Below are 16,693 nucleotides of genomic sequence, written 5' to 3'. Positions count from 1 at the left end.
TTTTAGTTGCATTTTAGTGTTTCTGTTGTTTCGTTGTTTTTCTCTTATAGTTAGTTGAAGTGTTTCCCTCGGTTTTAGTTTGTAACCCGGATTTGTTTTCTCTCAATCGATTTCTGACTTTTGAACAGCGGTATACTAATGTTGCCTTTATTTGAAGCATTTTCATATAATTAAACGGATCGTACAACACATTTTCACATTTTAAATCGGTTAATAGCTAGATTTTAAATGGCAGACAAGTGGTTTTACAAACGACAGATCACTAGAAAAAGACGCATATTATTTTTTAAGAAAATAATGGTAGGGATATTTTAACTTATTTGATCATTACTTTTGTTGGATGTTTGAATTGCATTGGTATTAAACCAGACGAAAAATCTATATATTTCTGAGGTATAACTAAAAGAGCCAGCTTAAATCCAAAGAAATAAAAGTTATGTGATTTATGTTAAATAACTTTTTGTTAATTATCAAGACTCTCTGCTAATATATTGCCTGAAATAATTTCGTTGATTTATTTGAAAAATCTAAAGTACGAAAAGGACACTTATGACCAATCGTTATATTGATAACTAGTCACTTTCACCCGTCAGTTAGAAAACGTGAAATGATATATCTTCCAATAACCATCTCTACAAACAAATCTCACGTTGAAAACTTTACTTTGTCTTACTAGTAAACTGATTTAAGTGAAACTGTCAATTTGAACCTGTAATTTTTTGCAATGCATATATATTATATGTTATCGTCTTTCGCAAATTCACAGATCTAACATTTTTGAACTTAGACGAATTATATATACAGAATTTGTTTTCGGTCTTATCACCGTCACTGGTGATCCGATGGATAAAATATGTCATATAGTTGTCAATGGTTCAGACGTACTTATAATATATTAAGGCCTTTGTTAAAGTTCGCTATTTTTCTCATATGTTATCCTTCTTTATTGTTGAGAAATTTCTTGCAATAAACATAGTACTGGTCAACCGCGTCTGTTTTTACTGCATAATAAATGCTATACAGTCGAGTTGTCTTTAATTATCACTGATTGTTAAAGTCTAAACCAGCGAATTGCCAACCAAAAAGGATCACCCATTACAAACATCGGTTTCACTGGCCGAAGCAGTGTTTATTTAATTGCAGAAGCAAAAATAAGTTATTAGTGAAATGTTTTACTCAAACCAATCTAAAATCATAAATTTAAACAATCAAACAAACACGATAACATGAATCAAAAGAAACTACAATTACGACAGAGAGTATATGAATCTCCTTCGAAGAATATTTAACATATATTACGCCTTCAGTTGAAATGTATAGTAACGTTATAACTGATAATCAAGAAGAGCCCTTTCTTTATGGATAAAATGATACTAAACTAATGATTCAAAACAAGGCATTACCTTTCCAGAAAAATACATATATAATTTGTTTGACGAAGCATTCGAAATTGTTAGTGTTGTAGCTTGATTTAAATCATGAGCTTAGATTTAACATCAGCAAATGTTTACGGTAATGTTATATGGTAACATTAGATTTCAAGTTTTAAGCCATCATCTTACGTGGAACTTGGCCATCATTTTGTCAAAACACTACTTGATGAATATTGCAACATGACATTCTATATAAAGTCTGTATCGTTTATAACTGATCTTATGCAGATGTAATGTAGAAGAACGATCAAGCAAATGATGATGACTGACTTTATCAAAACACAGGAATGATTATGAGTATAGTAGTTTTACATTGTGTTCAGACATTTGTAACATAGATGATACATGTACTTCTTATGTGTCACTTATATCAATGATTGAATGATTCTCTTCGTTAATTTTAATAGTCTACATATAATACTATGAGAGAAACAAATTGTATTTCATTAACTAGAGATAGCCAGCAATTACTTTCTTCACTTTTTATGTATAGCAATATGAGCTTTTTTCCAGACTATATTTTCTACTATTCTAAAAGCATTTATTTCAGTCGTTTTATTTTATAAGCCCTTTGACAATTAATGACTCATCAGTGATACTGGATTCAAAAATATTTGAAAATCATAATCAAATATTTGCAATTATATAGCGAGCTAAATACCCAAAAAGGAACACAAATTATTTTCTTTTCAGATTATAATTATTACAGTTGACTTTACAAGTTGAACATTTCGTATACCTGACATGGTCCTACTAGGAATGTAATAAAATGGTAATAATACAAGATAACAATAAGGAGCATTTGTAGATTTTGATTGAATTATCAAGTGTAAATCGATATGCATTTGATTCATAAAGATACGAGAACGTCAACATTTAGTCCTGAAATGAGCCCTGTTCATATAAATTTGATGATTCTGTCTAGATAAGCAATGTCCTTGAATAAACTAGTATTACCGAAATTAAGATTTCATTTGGGAAAGCTTCATATAACACATCTGAATGTGTGTATGGAACTGCAGAGCAAAATTGGGATATTAATAATCTAAAGTACTTTCAAACTCAATTATCGTGAAGGTACAAACGAAAACTATTCACGATGGTTTCATTAATGAATATATTGCGATACTTAATTTGATATACAGACTGCATGATTCAAAATAACTGTCATTTGGATCATTCAATGTGAAAGATTGGTAGAAAAAAAGGAAAATAACAAAAATACTCCAAGGAAAGTTCAAAATGGAACATTCATTAACGAGTTGCAAAATCAAAAGTTCAAACACATCAAACGAATGAAAAACAACTTTTATGTATTTGACTTGCTACAGGCTTTCCATTATATAGAAATGTTTGATTAACCCTGGTATTAAAGCTAGAAAACCTCTTACTTGTATGACTTTCGCGTAAAATTTCATTATACCGACAACGTGTGAGCATAACATACAATCATATAAAAAAAAACTGAAATTCAAAACTTGCATTACTAGTAACTGTCCGTCACGTTGTGCATAATGTTTGTATTTTTTATAAAACATATCCTACATACTTTGATATTCAACATGTCACAAAATCAATTAATAGCAACTTTTAAGTTTTTACCTTAAAATATAATTTCAAGTTTGCAATTGAAGTATCCCAAACATTATGTAAACACTACTCGGTCATACCTCCTGGAACAAAAGGCTATAAGGCAACCGTGTTTAAATAGTTGTAGCGATAGATATACAAAAAAACATACAACCTTCATCAAAACGTTGCAATACTCCATGCATAGAATTGCAAGGACTATGCAAAACCGATATTCAATTCCCCCCTTGCGTGGAAAACTTTCTCAAAAAGGATTGAGATCCACCTAACGAGTACTAATTGAAGACATGTACTGTACATGTTGTTGTAGTTGGCAAAGAAGCCTTTACCATTCGGATGTCAGTGACCATTACGGGTGATTTATCTTTCCTTTTTTTCTTTTTTGTTAATTAATCAACCTACATTTTTATTTCACTATTTGTCACTAAGACAATTGTTGGTTACAATTGCTTATTGTCTATATGACATAGCAAAACAACCTACATTAATTCATTAATTGGTTACTTTATTGGTTAAGTAAACTGATACTAATAAAATCAGATGGACGTAATATCAACATTAGTGATTATTCTCATTATTCAGGTATCATCTTAACCCATACTTATTCAGCCCACAACTATATTTGAAAGATTGCATTTTTCTCTGCAATTTCATCATGATTGAAAGAGTATTGCCGTTTACGCTCTATCGTATGTTCTCTTCCCATAAAAGAAACACTAAACGGTTTTTCCATTTGTATATTCAACAAAAAGTACTACCAACAAATATGTAAAACTACACCTTAAATGTGTCTTTCAGTTTTACAGTCAAATAGAAAACAAATATCATACAAATCAGTTATGAGTTTTTCATAACAACCTGATTAGTCAATATGTCAGTTGTTTGATATGTTTGTTAAATTTTGGTTAGCTATTTGATTACGGACTTTACGTTTTGAAATTTTCTTCGAGTTAATTATTTTTGATTTTTTACTTTATACACAAGTTACAATAATGGAGTGAAATGCGCATTTTATACACCAATTGAGATTTTTTTCCCATACAGTCGATTTTAAGAAGAGACTAATCTCATCATTTATTATGATAATAGATTAGAGGCAACAAATTTAGTTTACTAGTGTTCAAATCTCGATCAAAAATCCATTAGGAAGATACTAATAAAGGCGCAAAACAAAAACTGAGGGATCATTGCATGAACTTAAAGAGGCAATACCAGGTGCGTCGATATGATAACCATCTGTTGATATGCAGGCATCATGCACACTGAGAATCTGCATTCAATCGGTATTATATTAAATTTAGCCCAACCTTAATGGATGCTTTTCAACCTTTTTTTCATTTCAGCTTTTGTGTAGACACTAATTTTTTTATTTATTATTATGTTAATGATGATATTTTAGAGGCAACAGCAGTTTTACGATGTTCGAATCTCGATTATAAACCCACTAAGAGGAAACAAATGAAGGTACACATTAAACACTGAGGAATAGCATGAACTAAAAAAAGGGCGGGACCAGATGCGGTAAGCACATGTTACATTGCAGATATCAAGCACACTGCTAATCCACATTCAGTCTGTATCAAATTATGCATGGCCTAGTCTAATGGATGTCTTTCGACCTTCTTTACTTGTTATTTTCATTTTATGAGTGGATTTCGATCATACATATATAACACCCATCAAATTTCAGTCTTTCAGTAATAGATTTGATGTAATTATACGTTTTGCAATCTATAATTAAAAAATATACCAGAAAATAATCTTGCGTATTACAGCGGGCATATTTGAACTTAACAGTTGAATTAAATTATAGAGAACTTAAAGTAAGGTCATTTAGTATTGCCCTTCATTAGTCTCTTATGAAATGTCATGACTGTAACAATTCTAATATTACTAATTTTAACAATTCTACTGATGTTGTACCCAGAAATAGAGGTTCAATCTAACATGAAGTAAATTTCACTATTTCACCGCGATAATGGTTTATAAATTGCTTAATTAATTTTATAAAAGGGGTGAATGCAATAAATCAGACTAATGCAGATGTCATAACTTGTTCTCTTTCTCTCTTTCTCTCCTCATCTTCATATTAATTAATGATAGATATTAAACTGCAAAATAGAAAATAATCGGCCTACTTTTGCGTCAGAGGTCTCTATATACAGCTCTAAACTTTGGGTAAGAATTCATCTATTGTTACTATGGTACGGTTAGGTGTTCTAGGTTAAGGATAGGGTTTAATTTACCTATGGGTAAAAAGGGTTTTGGTTAAAGATAGTTCAGAGAACATAGTACACTATCGAATTTTAAATATTGCTGTCGTGTGTTTTATTTTTATAATCATTTATCATATATTAATTTCATTTTTTCTCGTAAAGGAAAATGATGTTTCACGTCAAATCTCTCGTTTACTTCACCAATAGACTCCTAAATTTTGGTACAAAAATACGACAGAACAAAAAGCGCTATTCAATGTCCAAAATTATTTTGTTTTTCTGAATACCTTCTACCTGAGATACTTTTCAGTAATTTAAAAATATGTATGATAACTTTTAAATTTGCAGTAATTTTTGGGCCAAATAAGGACCTTATTGCTCCTACTCCTTTGAGGGCTATACATTTTTTAAATCAATTTTACTTTCGAACAACACAATATATCCCCCAATGAAGGACCTCTTATGTTAACACTTATCACAGATCCTGCATGTCTATAATAGGACATTTTTATGTATATTTACCCGAATTTGTTATTTTCACAGAAACTATAACCCTATTGTATAGCCATATAAAATCATATACTGGATTAAGAATAAAATGATGATCGAAACTAGAATGAAATATGCTTTTTAAATCAAACAGTAAATAAACAAATTCGTAATCTGCGTAAAATAAGGGAAGGTTTTGGGTTGATAAATATTTGCCACAATATTTTTGTCACTTTCATTGATATTGATGATAATCGTATGCTTTTAGTAATGATTAAACAAACTAATAAAGGGTGTCATAAGGGAATTTCTAGATTTTTTCACAAGTAGGAAAATATTGCATATAAAATCCAGACAAAAAAATCCATGAATCGAATTGAGTCATTCTTTTCAACTTTAATAGCAAAGAAAAACAGGTTTCCCTAGAATAATTGTCTTTTCATTACAATTTTATTTGTCTTCAGGGATAGTACGACAGAAAAGGATTTTCATAATCAGATTCACTTATGAGACATGCTATAGTATCATCAAAAGATATGGATACAATAAATCTGTTTAATAATTACTGCAAATGTATATGTACAATTGTGACGTTGTTATTGGCGTGTTACAGGAGATTATTTATTTGACATACATGCAGATGTGAAAGGGTTTTAAAAGTAGTGCTATATTTAATCCATTTTAGTAGGGGCTGGAATGTTTTATCATGTGATCCTTTGTGAGCTTAAATTTTCTTGTTTTAATTTTTATTCTTCCTTGTCATTCTTTAAATTTTTTAGATAACTTTATTCATGAAAATTTAACATTGGAAATAGTTGTATCCTGCAATCAGCAAACTATTGTACAAAAATCAGACACAACTTTGGGGATTTTACCAACTGTACATTAAAGTGTCTGGTGAAAATAACAGGATAAAAACAATATGTGTGTATCGTTGCAAAAACAAAATGTAGATTTACTCGCTATGAAACAGGGGGAAACCTCGGCGAGCCTTGATTTTCGTCCTGTTTCTACAGCTGGAATAAATAGAATTTGTATTTTACGACATTGTACATATATGGTATATTAACATGTCGGTCGTGTTTGTTTAGATGCTTTCGTCATGTACATACATATCTGAAGTTTTAGGTGTGCATTGTTGATTTTATTTGTTTTGAACTTTTTTCTTTCGCATAATACAAATCGCAAATGTCGTCACGTGTTTATAATTTCAGTGTTTAATTGGTAATTATGAAATTGCCATAACATTATCTTAAAATAATCGTTTAAGTGACTTTTTATAGACGTAAATCGAGCATCATTGTGTAAGTTTTTAATAAAACTATATGAGAGAAATTTTGGAATGTTTTTGATTTTATTTTACTCAAAAATATAATTCAATTATTTTCATCAATTTTGTAGATGTTTGTCTGTAGATGTCATTTAGGTCAAAGCATACCTTTTTGTAATATATTTATATGATATTGATAGGTCACGAAATACAATTAGGTTCGTCTCCGACGCAGACGCTTTATTATAGGATTATCACAGGAATTAGATATGTGTACGATATTAAATATATTTGAAGAAAAGATCCTAACATCTTTCAGTTTAGCGCGACATCTAGTACATACATTCATTCAATACTTTTGTTATCATCTTGACACGCACGACACGATTTATCAAAGAACCATATTTTTTATTGAAAGGTTTCAAAGACTTAAGTATGCCTATCAAGTAATTTTATAACAGCTTAGGTGTGATATATCATAAAGAAATGAATTAATGAATGTTCACCTTGTTAAAAAGTATATATTCTTTGAATTATTCATTAAAAAAAGTCTTGCAATGCTGTTGAAGTTCATGTGTACTTGTTTACAATGGTTTTCACTAATCCCGTTAGTAGACCATTAGTTGCTTTCTTTTAGTTGTACTGGATTCTTTTCTTCAATTGCAACTAATAGATATGTAAATATTGTTTAGGTCAAACATATTATGAAAGATTCAATACGTTTTAAAAAAAAACGGAGGATTCATTTTGATAGACTTGCCATTAATTTTGAATTTGTAAAATAGTGCAATGTACTTAAGGTATTAAAATATCTGTCATAAAACAGATATCAACTAAGGTAAAACTATAGGCTCTCAAATAATTCCCTTACTAATATTTTTATTAGGATTCTTAGTTGGATTTTATTTGAATCATTGAAAGTAGTTTGAGCTTTCTGGCATTATTTTATTTCACTAGGTCAAGTACAAAACAATTTCTGTGAAACAAAGTTTTGATGGTTGTGTTGACTGTGTCTATTCAATTGAACTCAAAATAAAGAAAACTACAAATGTGGTTAAGTCTTGTTATTTATATAGATATATGATTGTGTATTGACGTTGACAAGGATGAAAGACTTAGAATAATACTTTACATTTGGTCTATCAATAATATCTACCCATTGCTCGTATTATTAAGCAACATCATTTTGTAAAATCATACTTGCTTGAGCAAGACATAAAGTTAACACAGCAATTGTCTATATTTTATAAACATTGTCTTCTTAATTTAAAGCTCGAATGGAAATAATTCCACATACTAAAGTACTTTAATCGTTGATTGTTTCTTGCTTAAAGTCAACGCGGTGTACTTTGATGCACAAAAACAAAGACAACTTCTGGCTAGATTTCTGACTTAAGATAAGCAAACTAATATAAAAAGGTTGGTACTAAACTATTTTATTTTCTCGTTTAGTCGTTTACGTGTAACAGAAAACAGTGTCCTCCTTTTCAACGATTCACGTATAAAAAACATATTGTGCTCTGCAAGTTCAATCCATTATTATAATACCGTATAAAACAAACAGTAATCAAAAGGTTTAAAGTGCCTAATCTGCTTATATATAACCATTTTTATTACACCTAATCTGTTGATGTAGACATAATCCTTACTTATATACTGCTGGGATTGTCCCATTTCTTGCCCAAGGTCGGTGTTTCTATCCGAGTATTCCAATTTTTTTTCACTACTATAAAAATGGTCGCCATGTTGTAGTGCTGAATGTGGCTATGAGGACAATGTTCACATTGTTTAGCTTAGTTATTCCCTTATTGTGGATAAAAGATATGGCGCTACAGGTTGCACAACTAAACCTTTTTATTGAGGGCCTCGGTTGCTGAAACCTGAGTGGTTATTAGCCTGTCAACACTGATGTTGACTGTGAGTTTTCAACACTGATGTTGACTGTGAGTTTTCAACACGAATGTTGACTGTGAGTTCAAATCTTATTCGCGGCAAGTTCGTTCGACTCATATCTTTATTATGGACTAGGAATGCCAATTTCTTGTCAAAGGTTAATGGTTCTCTCCTGGTAGTCAGGTGTCCTTCAACATAGCCGCAAAAATATAGCCAAGCGTGTCGACAGTTTCGTAAACACCAACAAATAATCAATCATACTTGCATTACTCAGTCCTTAACAATTTCAATTTATTGTAGATTCAATAGTTTATTAAAGTCTCACCACTTGAATAACATTATACATTCCAATATACATATAAAACATTGCGTATAACATCTTTACAATTTAGTTATCAGCTATTTTATACATTTAGTAATCAATACTCAATCAATCAGACATTTTGGTAATATGATATTGATCACACCACATAATCGTTACTCATATAGCCTCTAACTAAACATAAAAAGACAAGAGGTGATATTCTCTGTTATTTTCTTGACAACAGCGTTAAATCATAAAAAATAAACTCTCACTGATCTTTGATGGAATGAACTGGGTTATTATACGTCAATCTATATAATGTAATAATCTTTTAAAAGCAAACACATATTGGATATAAATATTCGGTAAATGTCATAATTGATCGATAAGAGTGAGGTTTTCTTTGAGAATTTTATTTTCCCGGATTATTAAAATAATACTCAGATTGGATTTGATTGTGTTAAAATGACAAAAGAACTTCATTTTTTTCCTTCTTTCAATACAGGATTTGAGTTTTATATATTAAGTATAAGAATGTACAACGTAGCATGAAATATATTAAATGTTGAAAGAAGAAAATATAGCAAAAATACCATACTCCAAGGCAAATTCAAAACGGGGAAGTCCATATAAACTGTTGGAACAACCAACCAAGTTACACAAGTTGAAATTAAATATAAGTCTAGAATAATTATCATCTGAGTAAGATATTTGATATTACTAGGTTATATTCATTCACGAAATACAAGCTTTTTTGGGGGTTTTACCAGACTAGAAAATTTTAATAATCGGGAGTTCGTGGTTTCTGGATTGTTGGCAAAAATTGCAAACATTCTGTGTCTGCTTAGAAACAATCATCGAAACAAACCAGGCTGCATTTACTGGAATACAAAACGGTCTTTTTATTAGTTGTATTGAGAAGACATGTAGCTCCAATCAAAACCAAGAGCCAAAGAAAAATGGACAAAACCCTGGTAAAAAAGACAAACAGATCACAAAACACCACACAGAAAACTAAAAAGTATTTAGTATTGCTGCAAGTAGATCTGATGTATAAACTGCGGATAACCATTCTATAACATGTAAAATTTGACTTAAAAGGGGAGATACCCCACATTATATAACATACTAGTACATAACCAATATTGTTATACATCAAAGATGTTCAAGCGTGACCAATTGTAAATAAATAAAAGGGTATGTTCAGTATCGTGACAGCAACACCGGAACCTAAAAAAAAAAAGCCAAAAGACATCTAGAGAGTTATATACAAATATATCATGCTTACAAGGGGTATTTGCCAGAGGTACAAATTTTCAGAGCCGTTAGGCGAGGGAAATTTGATTACTTCGAAACTGGTATTTTTGGCAAATACCCCTTGTAAGCATGATATAATTGTTTAATTCAACCGAATGTTCCACCTCAGAAAGTTCATTATAATCAGGTATCATATGAAATTTCGACTTGAATGTATAATTTTTGATGAAAAATACCATGGTTCTCATCCAATCAAAATACAGCATTATTACATAAGGTGGAATTAAAATGGTAATTCCTTGAATCAAAAATATTGCTACGGTCAATGCAATTTGACTGCGCAAATAGCACAGCTGCAGTGATACAAAAATTATACATTTAAGTCGAAATTTCATATGATACCTGACGTCTCTGGAAATTTGTACCTCTCATGATATATTTGTATTAATTCCTCGAATCAAAAATATTTAAAGAGCAAAATATTTTTAAAAAATACTGAAGATGTTGGAATAAGATATTCGCGCATTTTTTTTTTATTTGTGTATATTAATCGTTTGATTCCAGGGAGTACCGATACACGGAGATCCGATAGTGGCAATCTATGACCCTACACCCTTAAACTAGTATTACAACAAGATACAACATATATATAAAAAAAAAAACGCACTGTACACCAACCTAATAGCTATATATCAAGAGCAATAGAAGAAACAGATAGCTAACTCCGACCTAAAGTTTTGTTTTATATATATTTTCCAAGAGAATAAAAATAATGTTCCTCGAGTAACCTTTATTTATTTAAAAGTTATCTGTTATAGCCCACATTTGTGTGGAGATACATTTTCTTAGTATAATGATATGATGAAATCTTAATTTGGCAGCATGATAATGGAATTCGATGATAGTTTTATTTTGGACATTTATTCGTGGAGAGTCCAACCGTGAGAGTCCAGTCTAATCTAATTCCATCACGAGAACTACATGTCTCAGTGTTGCTATAAGGTGTCACCTACACTTAAAGTATCGTAGAAAGCCGTTAGACAACTGCTTAAATGACAATTAGTTTTATAAATTAGTACTAAAAGCATTCTTCCATTGCTATATTGGTTATAATAAACTATTTCTTGGGCTTTTATTCTCATATAAATCCTTTTACAAATTAGAAAACGAAATATCTTATGTTATCATTGTATTTTTTGAATAATTATATGAAATGAAATTGTATTCTAGTCTTACATGATAAACGCACCTTATATGTATTTAGAATGTTCAGAAATTATATGAACATATAAAGCACGCACAGTTGATAGAAACTACTTAACCGAACAAATTGATGTAGGTGCATAAAGTCATGGGTTCGATCTCAATCTTCATATTAACCACTATTAACAAAAGTTAAAACGGCCTAATAAAGTACGAAATTGAACAGCATTGAGGATCCAAAATTCCGAGAAAAAAAACAACATTGCCAAATAATGCTATTAATGAAATCTATTCCAGAGATTCCAAGTATAGCAAGGAGGTACTGGAATAGCAAAAATTTCAGAAGAAATCCACAGCCTTAATGTATGCTTTGAAACAAATATGTGAAGCATCTTGATATACCTTCATTTTAACGACCACTAACATAGACTCGTTTGACATCTTTACATTACAATTACGAGAAGACTAGTGTAATTTATAAGATCTTTGAACTTTGCTAAAAGCTTTTATTTAAATATTTTTTATTGGTTAAAAATTTTTAATGACATTCATTATGGTACTGTGACGTCATAGTGCGTCTTAAACTATTCTGTGACTGGGTTTTCGTTTGATCTATACGTAATAGTTATTTCCGTTTCCGTTTAATAAGACCGTGTGCTTCACACGTTGATAAAGTAAATTCATTGCACTTTAAGGATTATGTAATAACAAAAATATCTAACGAGGTCTAATCTCGACTAGTAATTAAAGTTGAAAGTTCGTATCTATATATTGTAAGACATATTCTCACTAAGTGAAAGGATACACAATGTATACTTTCTACAAAATAATCAGTTTCAATATAATTATACTGACTAGTTCTGATCAATCCCGTCAAGCTGTTTCATTTTCGAAGGTCATATATGTTGAACTAGGTTTTTCAAACCTCCCTTATATGACAATCATTTCTCAATTTCTATTCATTCTAGGAATATTAATAGTGGTATTCCTATGCTCTCCGATGGCTTCATCTTCATGTAATCACAGGGAAGATCTGAATTATTTGGGTTAATTCTATCTATATATATATTTTAGATATCATTTTTTTAAAATAACAAAAGGACCTGGTTGTGGTTTTTTAAATAATGTTCACTAACATAGTTTTACTTTTACATGCAAAGGTGAAGCCACAACTTATTTCAGCGTTAACATAGCCCGTCTTTATCCAAGTATCTTCTTTCAAATTCATCGTTTAAGTTTATCGTTTCTTTTTTTCTGCAACTTTAATAATCAACTCACTTTGCTACAAAACTGCATCTCAATTTTAATTTCACCAAATCAACAACAATAGTTAACTATGTCTGTTAAGTATGAACCAGGTTTTAAGTAAAAAAATAAACATTTGTCGTTTAGGGCATTCTTGTCAAGGAGAGGCGAAAGATACCAAAGGTATATTTAAACTCATACGTCGAAAATAAACTAACAACACAGTGGCAATAAAAAGAAGGAGACCAAAAGACAAACTACAGTAGAGATTCCCAACAGATTCTGCTTAACATAAGCATCCTATGATTATAAGATTATCCTACGAATCTAAAGACTGAGCAACACGAACCCGACCAGATTCTGCTCTACATAAACAAAAAGATATCGTATAAATTATGCCAATCGGAAAACACAGACAACTGTCCTCATGATAACTATTTGAAATACTGTGGATTCAATATTATTGGTTGGATACCAATTTTCGTTGATCTCGTGAGTAGAGGTGAACCACGAAATAAAATGTTCAACGAATAACAAATCTTCTATTGGCTTGTATGCAGACTTCAGCAGGTATCAGCTCCGTTCGCCAAAAACTATTAAATCAAATATCCGCAAACATGCAAGTTTTCCACAATCCACGAAAATTGGTACCCACGAAATAAATGAATCCACAGTAATTCAAAAGAGTATCATATAATCCGAACTCATATTATTTGCATGTACTCGCAGTCTATCATAGAACACGCTGGGCTGTTGTGTTGCTTACTTATATATTGTCTTATATTGTTCTGTAGAACAATTTACGTTTTAGTGCTCCATGTTTTAATATAAAAAAGACTAAATTTACTGATTAAGTAATAAAAAGCTGTCTAATGAATCATATTTCCACAGAGAACCTAGGACTTACTTATGCGTGTGATATGAATTTAATAGGAATCTAATATCATGCAATTTATAAGTGATTTGTGAAATATTGTCTAGATAGTGAAGTTTTAATACATATAACAATACACAAGTTATGAAATTCAAAGGACCAAAGAAAAATCATTTGTTAAAAGGAGTGCCGACAACAGTCGAAAAGAGATGAAAGGACTAAGAATTTCATAAACACTGATTACAAAACATAGTGAGGGCCACAAAACCAACAAAAAAAACCCTCTAAGATCAAATCATAAAGAGTGATATGTTACTGCCCCACTTGCTGCACTATTCATGTTTCTCATGGTCAATAACAAACAGTTGTTAGTCGTTTCATTGATATAATCATACGCCAGGAAATTACGAGGAGAGTATGGCTACGAACCCATCTGGGTTCATATCCATCTTTATGTAGGTAACTTTCCGAAGAGATGACTGCAAAGATACTATTACGGAGCCATGGTTCAGTAACATTTTTGTTATCATCAATCTTATCTCAATAAAATCCTAGTACGATAGCTAAATAATATCTGTTCAATTGAGAAATATAAACTTAATTTGAAGGTGCTGCTTAACAAGCGCTACACCAGATGAGTAGGGTTATTGTTCATTCAATGTACTAATATTAACAGAAAACTTAAACAGTTTTTTTTCAATATGACTGATGCTGATGGCTCTGTCGATATAATATATCTACTTTTTTATACATTATAATTGTACTGTTAATACAATTATTGCTAAAGTTTATACTGTATATAGGCCTGTAGCTGTCTTTGGGTTATTTTTGACGTTAGACTAATGTCTCATTGACATATCTTCTTTTACTCATAGCAAAATGCAAACAGTTTACTATCATTTGGTAAGCGAGTCTTGAAAAGGAAAATATAGAATAACTTACCTATCTATAGCAATCGCCATCAAGGTAAGGACACTTGCTGACACGGTACAGATTGCCACAAAATTGGCAAATTTACACCAAATGTCACCAAACCACCAATTTTGATACAACAAAAATACTGAAATAAATGGTGTGTTCAGAAGAGAAATTAAAGTGTCTGCCACTGCTAAATTGACTAAAAAGTAGTTTGTCACAGTCCGCATTCTTTTGTGTGCCATGACTATCCATATAACTATAAGGTTGCCACCTAGAGCCACAGTTATCAAAATTACAAAAGCAGTAAGGAAAATAAGTTGACTCCACCATGGCATCATGTACGGATCTTCATAGAAAGTTTCGTTTGGCAACAACTGTGCAGTATCGGCAAAATTTTCTGGTGAACTATTCATCTTCTTACCCTTTTAATGGACCATCTTTACGTAGAATTTTCACTTCACAATTTGTGTACAAGTCCATTAATTGTTTTTACAGATTCTAATAATCCGCGATAGAAAACTATCTGATAATAACAACTGTCCTTGATTACAGTGAAAAGTATCTTGTCCACCCGATCACATCTTCATATGACAGTACATTAAAGACCTTATCAATCACATCTTCGATTTAATGACAAAGTTTTAAGAATTCGTTTCCAAGTTAATCCAACTGAAGTTTTTTTCTTTCTATTAATTATTATTTATAAAGCCACCGAACAGACCATTCAATTGTTTTTATTTTATCGATTCTTTATCCGCATTTGTATATACTTTTTTTTACGTCATTTTTTTTTTTAGTTAAAACAAACTAATGTCTTAAAATCTCGTCGAGAGACAATTCATAAAACTACATTCTTATCCTTATTAACCTTTTAAAAAGCAATAGATTCACCCCATATCAGACAATTAGCTCCAGAGTATAACCACGTGCTCTGCAATAGCACTATACTTAAATACTACACGCTATTGAATTTTGAATGCCAATCAAATTGTTAGCCTGCAATAACTTCTAACATCTGGTAAGATATGAATGGCTACATCTAATATCAGATCATTAGATAGTGTAAGTACTATCATCTATGTAGCGGTGAACAATACATTATATCGTTGTCTTATACTAAGGATTGGAATTCCGACGAAATGTTTTTAACAGTTTTAACAAATATGAACTAATTAACAACATGACAGTATTAAGAGAATAATGATTATTTTTGTTTACTGTTATACGATTTTTTAACGATAAAATATAGTCTTGTCTGACAAGTTTAGTTAATGTTTATTGTTGTTGTCTCTCATCCAAAATCAAATAGATATTTCACTCAATCAAGTCCAAAACATGAGAAAAGATAAGTATAGCAGCAGCATTTAAAAAAAAAATATATTAAACTTTAAATGTTTCAGTTTGTTTTTCGTTTTGGGATATATATTTAAATTCATGTATTTGTTTTAATTCTCAATCCAAAATATCCCATCTTAATCAAATTATCAAACCGCTTTTCTCAAAATGAATTACTTAGTGAATTACTTTGCTATAAGAATGAACACAATGTAAGTCTGACTCCCTTTGCATTATTTTGCAATTATGTGTACCTGTCAGTTTTAGTAAATGTCCCGATACAAAGGTACTTGACACTTTTATAACTTTATATTCCAGACATAAAAGGTTAATGATTGAACTAAACGACTCTGATTCCATTTCACTATTATCTATATACTTAGTGTAATTTAAGTAGCAAAAGCAATTTGTTTTTAAAATATAAAGTATAGGTAAAATTGGTAAAATGCGGATAAAATTCGGTCCCGTTCTAATGAGCTATTTCTATATTTTTAATAATTTCAATTCGCTCTCAATGCATTTCCTGTATTGTGTCAATCGATCACATGTTGAAAAGTATAAAATCAACATAAGGCCTACTAGTTGTATTTTTCATATTTTTCCAAAACAATCAAAAATATAATGTTTTGCTAACAAATAGGTGTGAACCTAAGTTTTAATAAATTA

At 30.6% G+C, this 16,693-nt stretch overlaps 1 protein-coding gene across 1 annotated transcript in view; it reads right to left on the bottom strand.

Annotated features, from left to right (window-relative positions):
• Positions 1-15,719, bottom strand: part of LOC139488886 (tachykinin-like peptides receptor 99D) — a 68,238-nt gene extending 52,519 nt beyond the window's left edge. Inside the window, exon 1 of the mRNA XM_071274844.1 lies at positions 14,717-15,719. Coding sequence (XP_071130945.1) covers positions 14,717-15,105 — 389 coding nt within the window. The 5' untranslated portion in view covers positions 15,106-15,719. The remainder of the gene's footprint in view (positions 1-14,716) is intronic.
• Positions 15,720-16,693: the final 974 nt, after the last annotated feature.

Source organism: Mytilus edulis, chromosome 9, assembly GCF_963676685.1.
Source record: "Mytilus edulis chromosome 9, xbMytEdul2.2, whole genome shotgun sequence".
NCBI lineage: Eukaryota > Metazoa > Mollusca > Bivalvia > Mytilida > Mytilidae > Mytilus > Mytilus edulis.
Note: the sequence above shows the minus strand (reverse complement) of the source record. Positions and strands in the feature narration are given on the sequence as shown.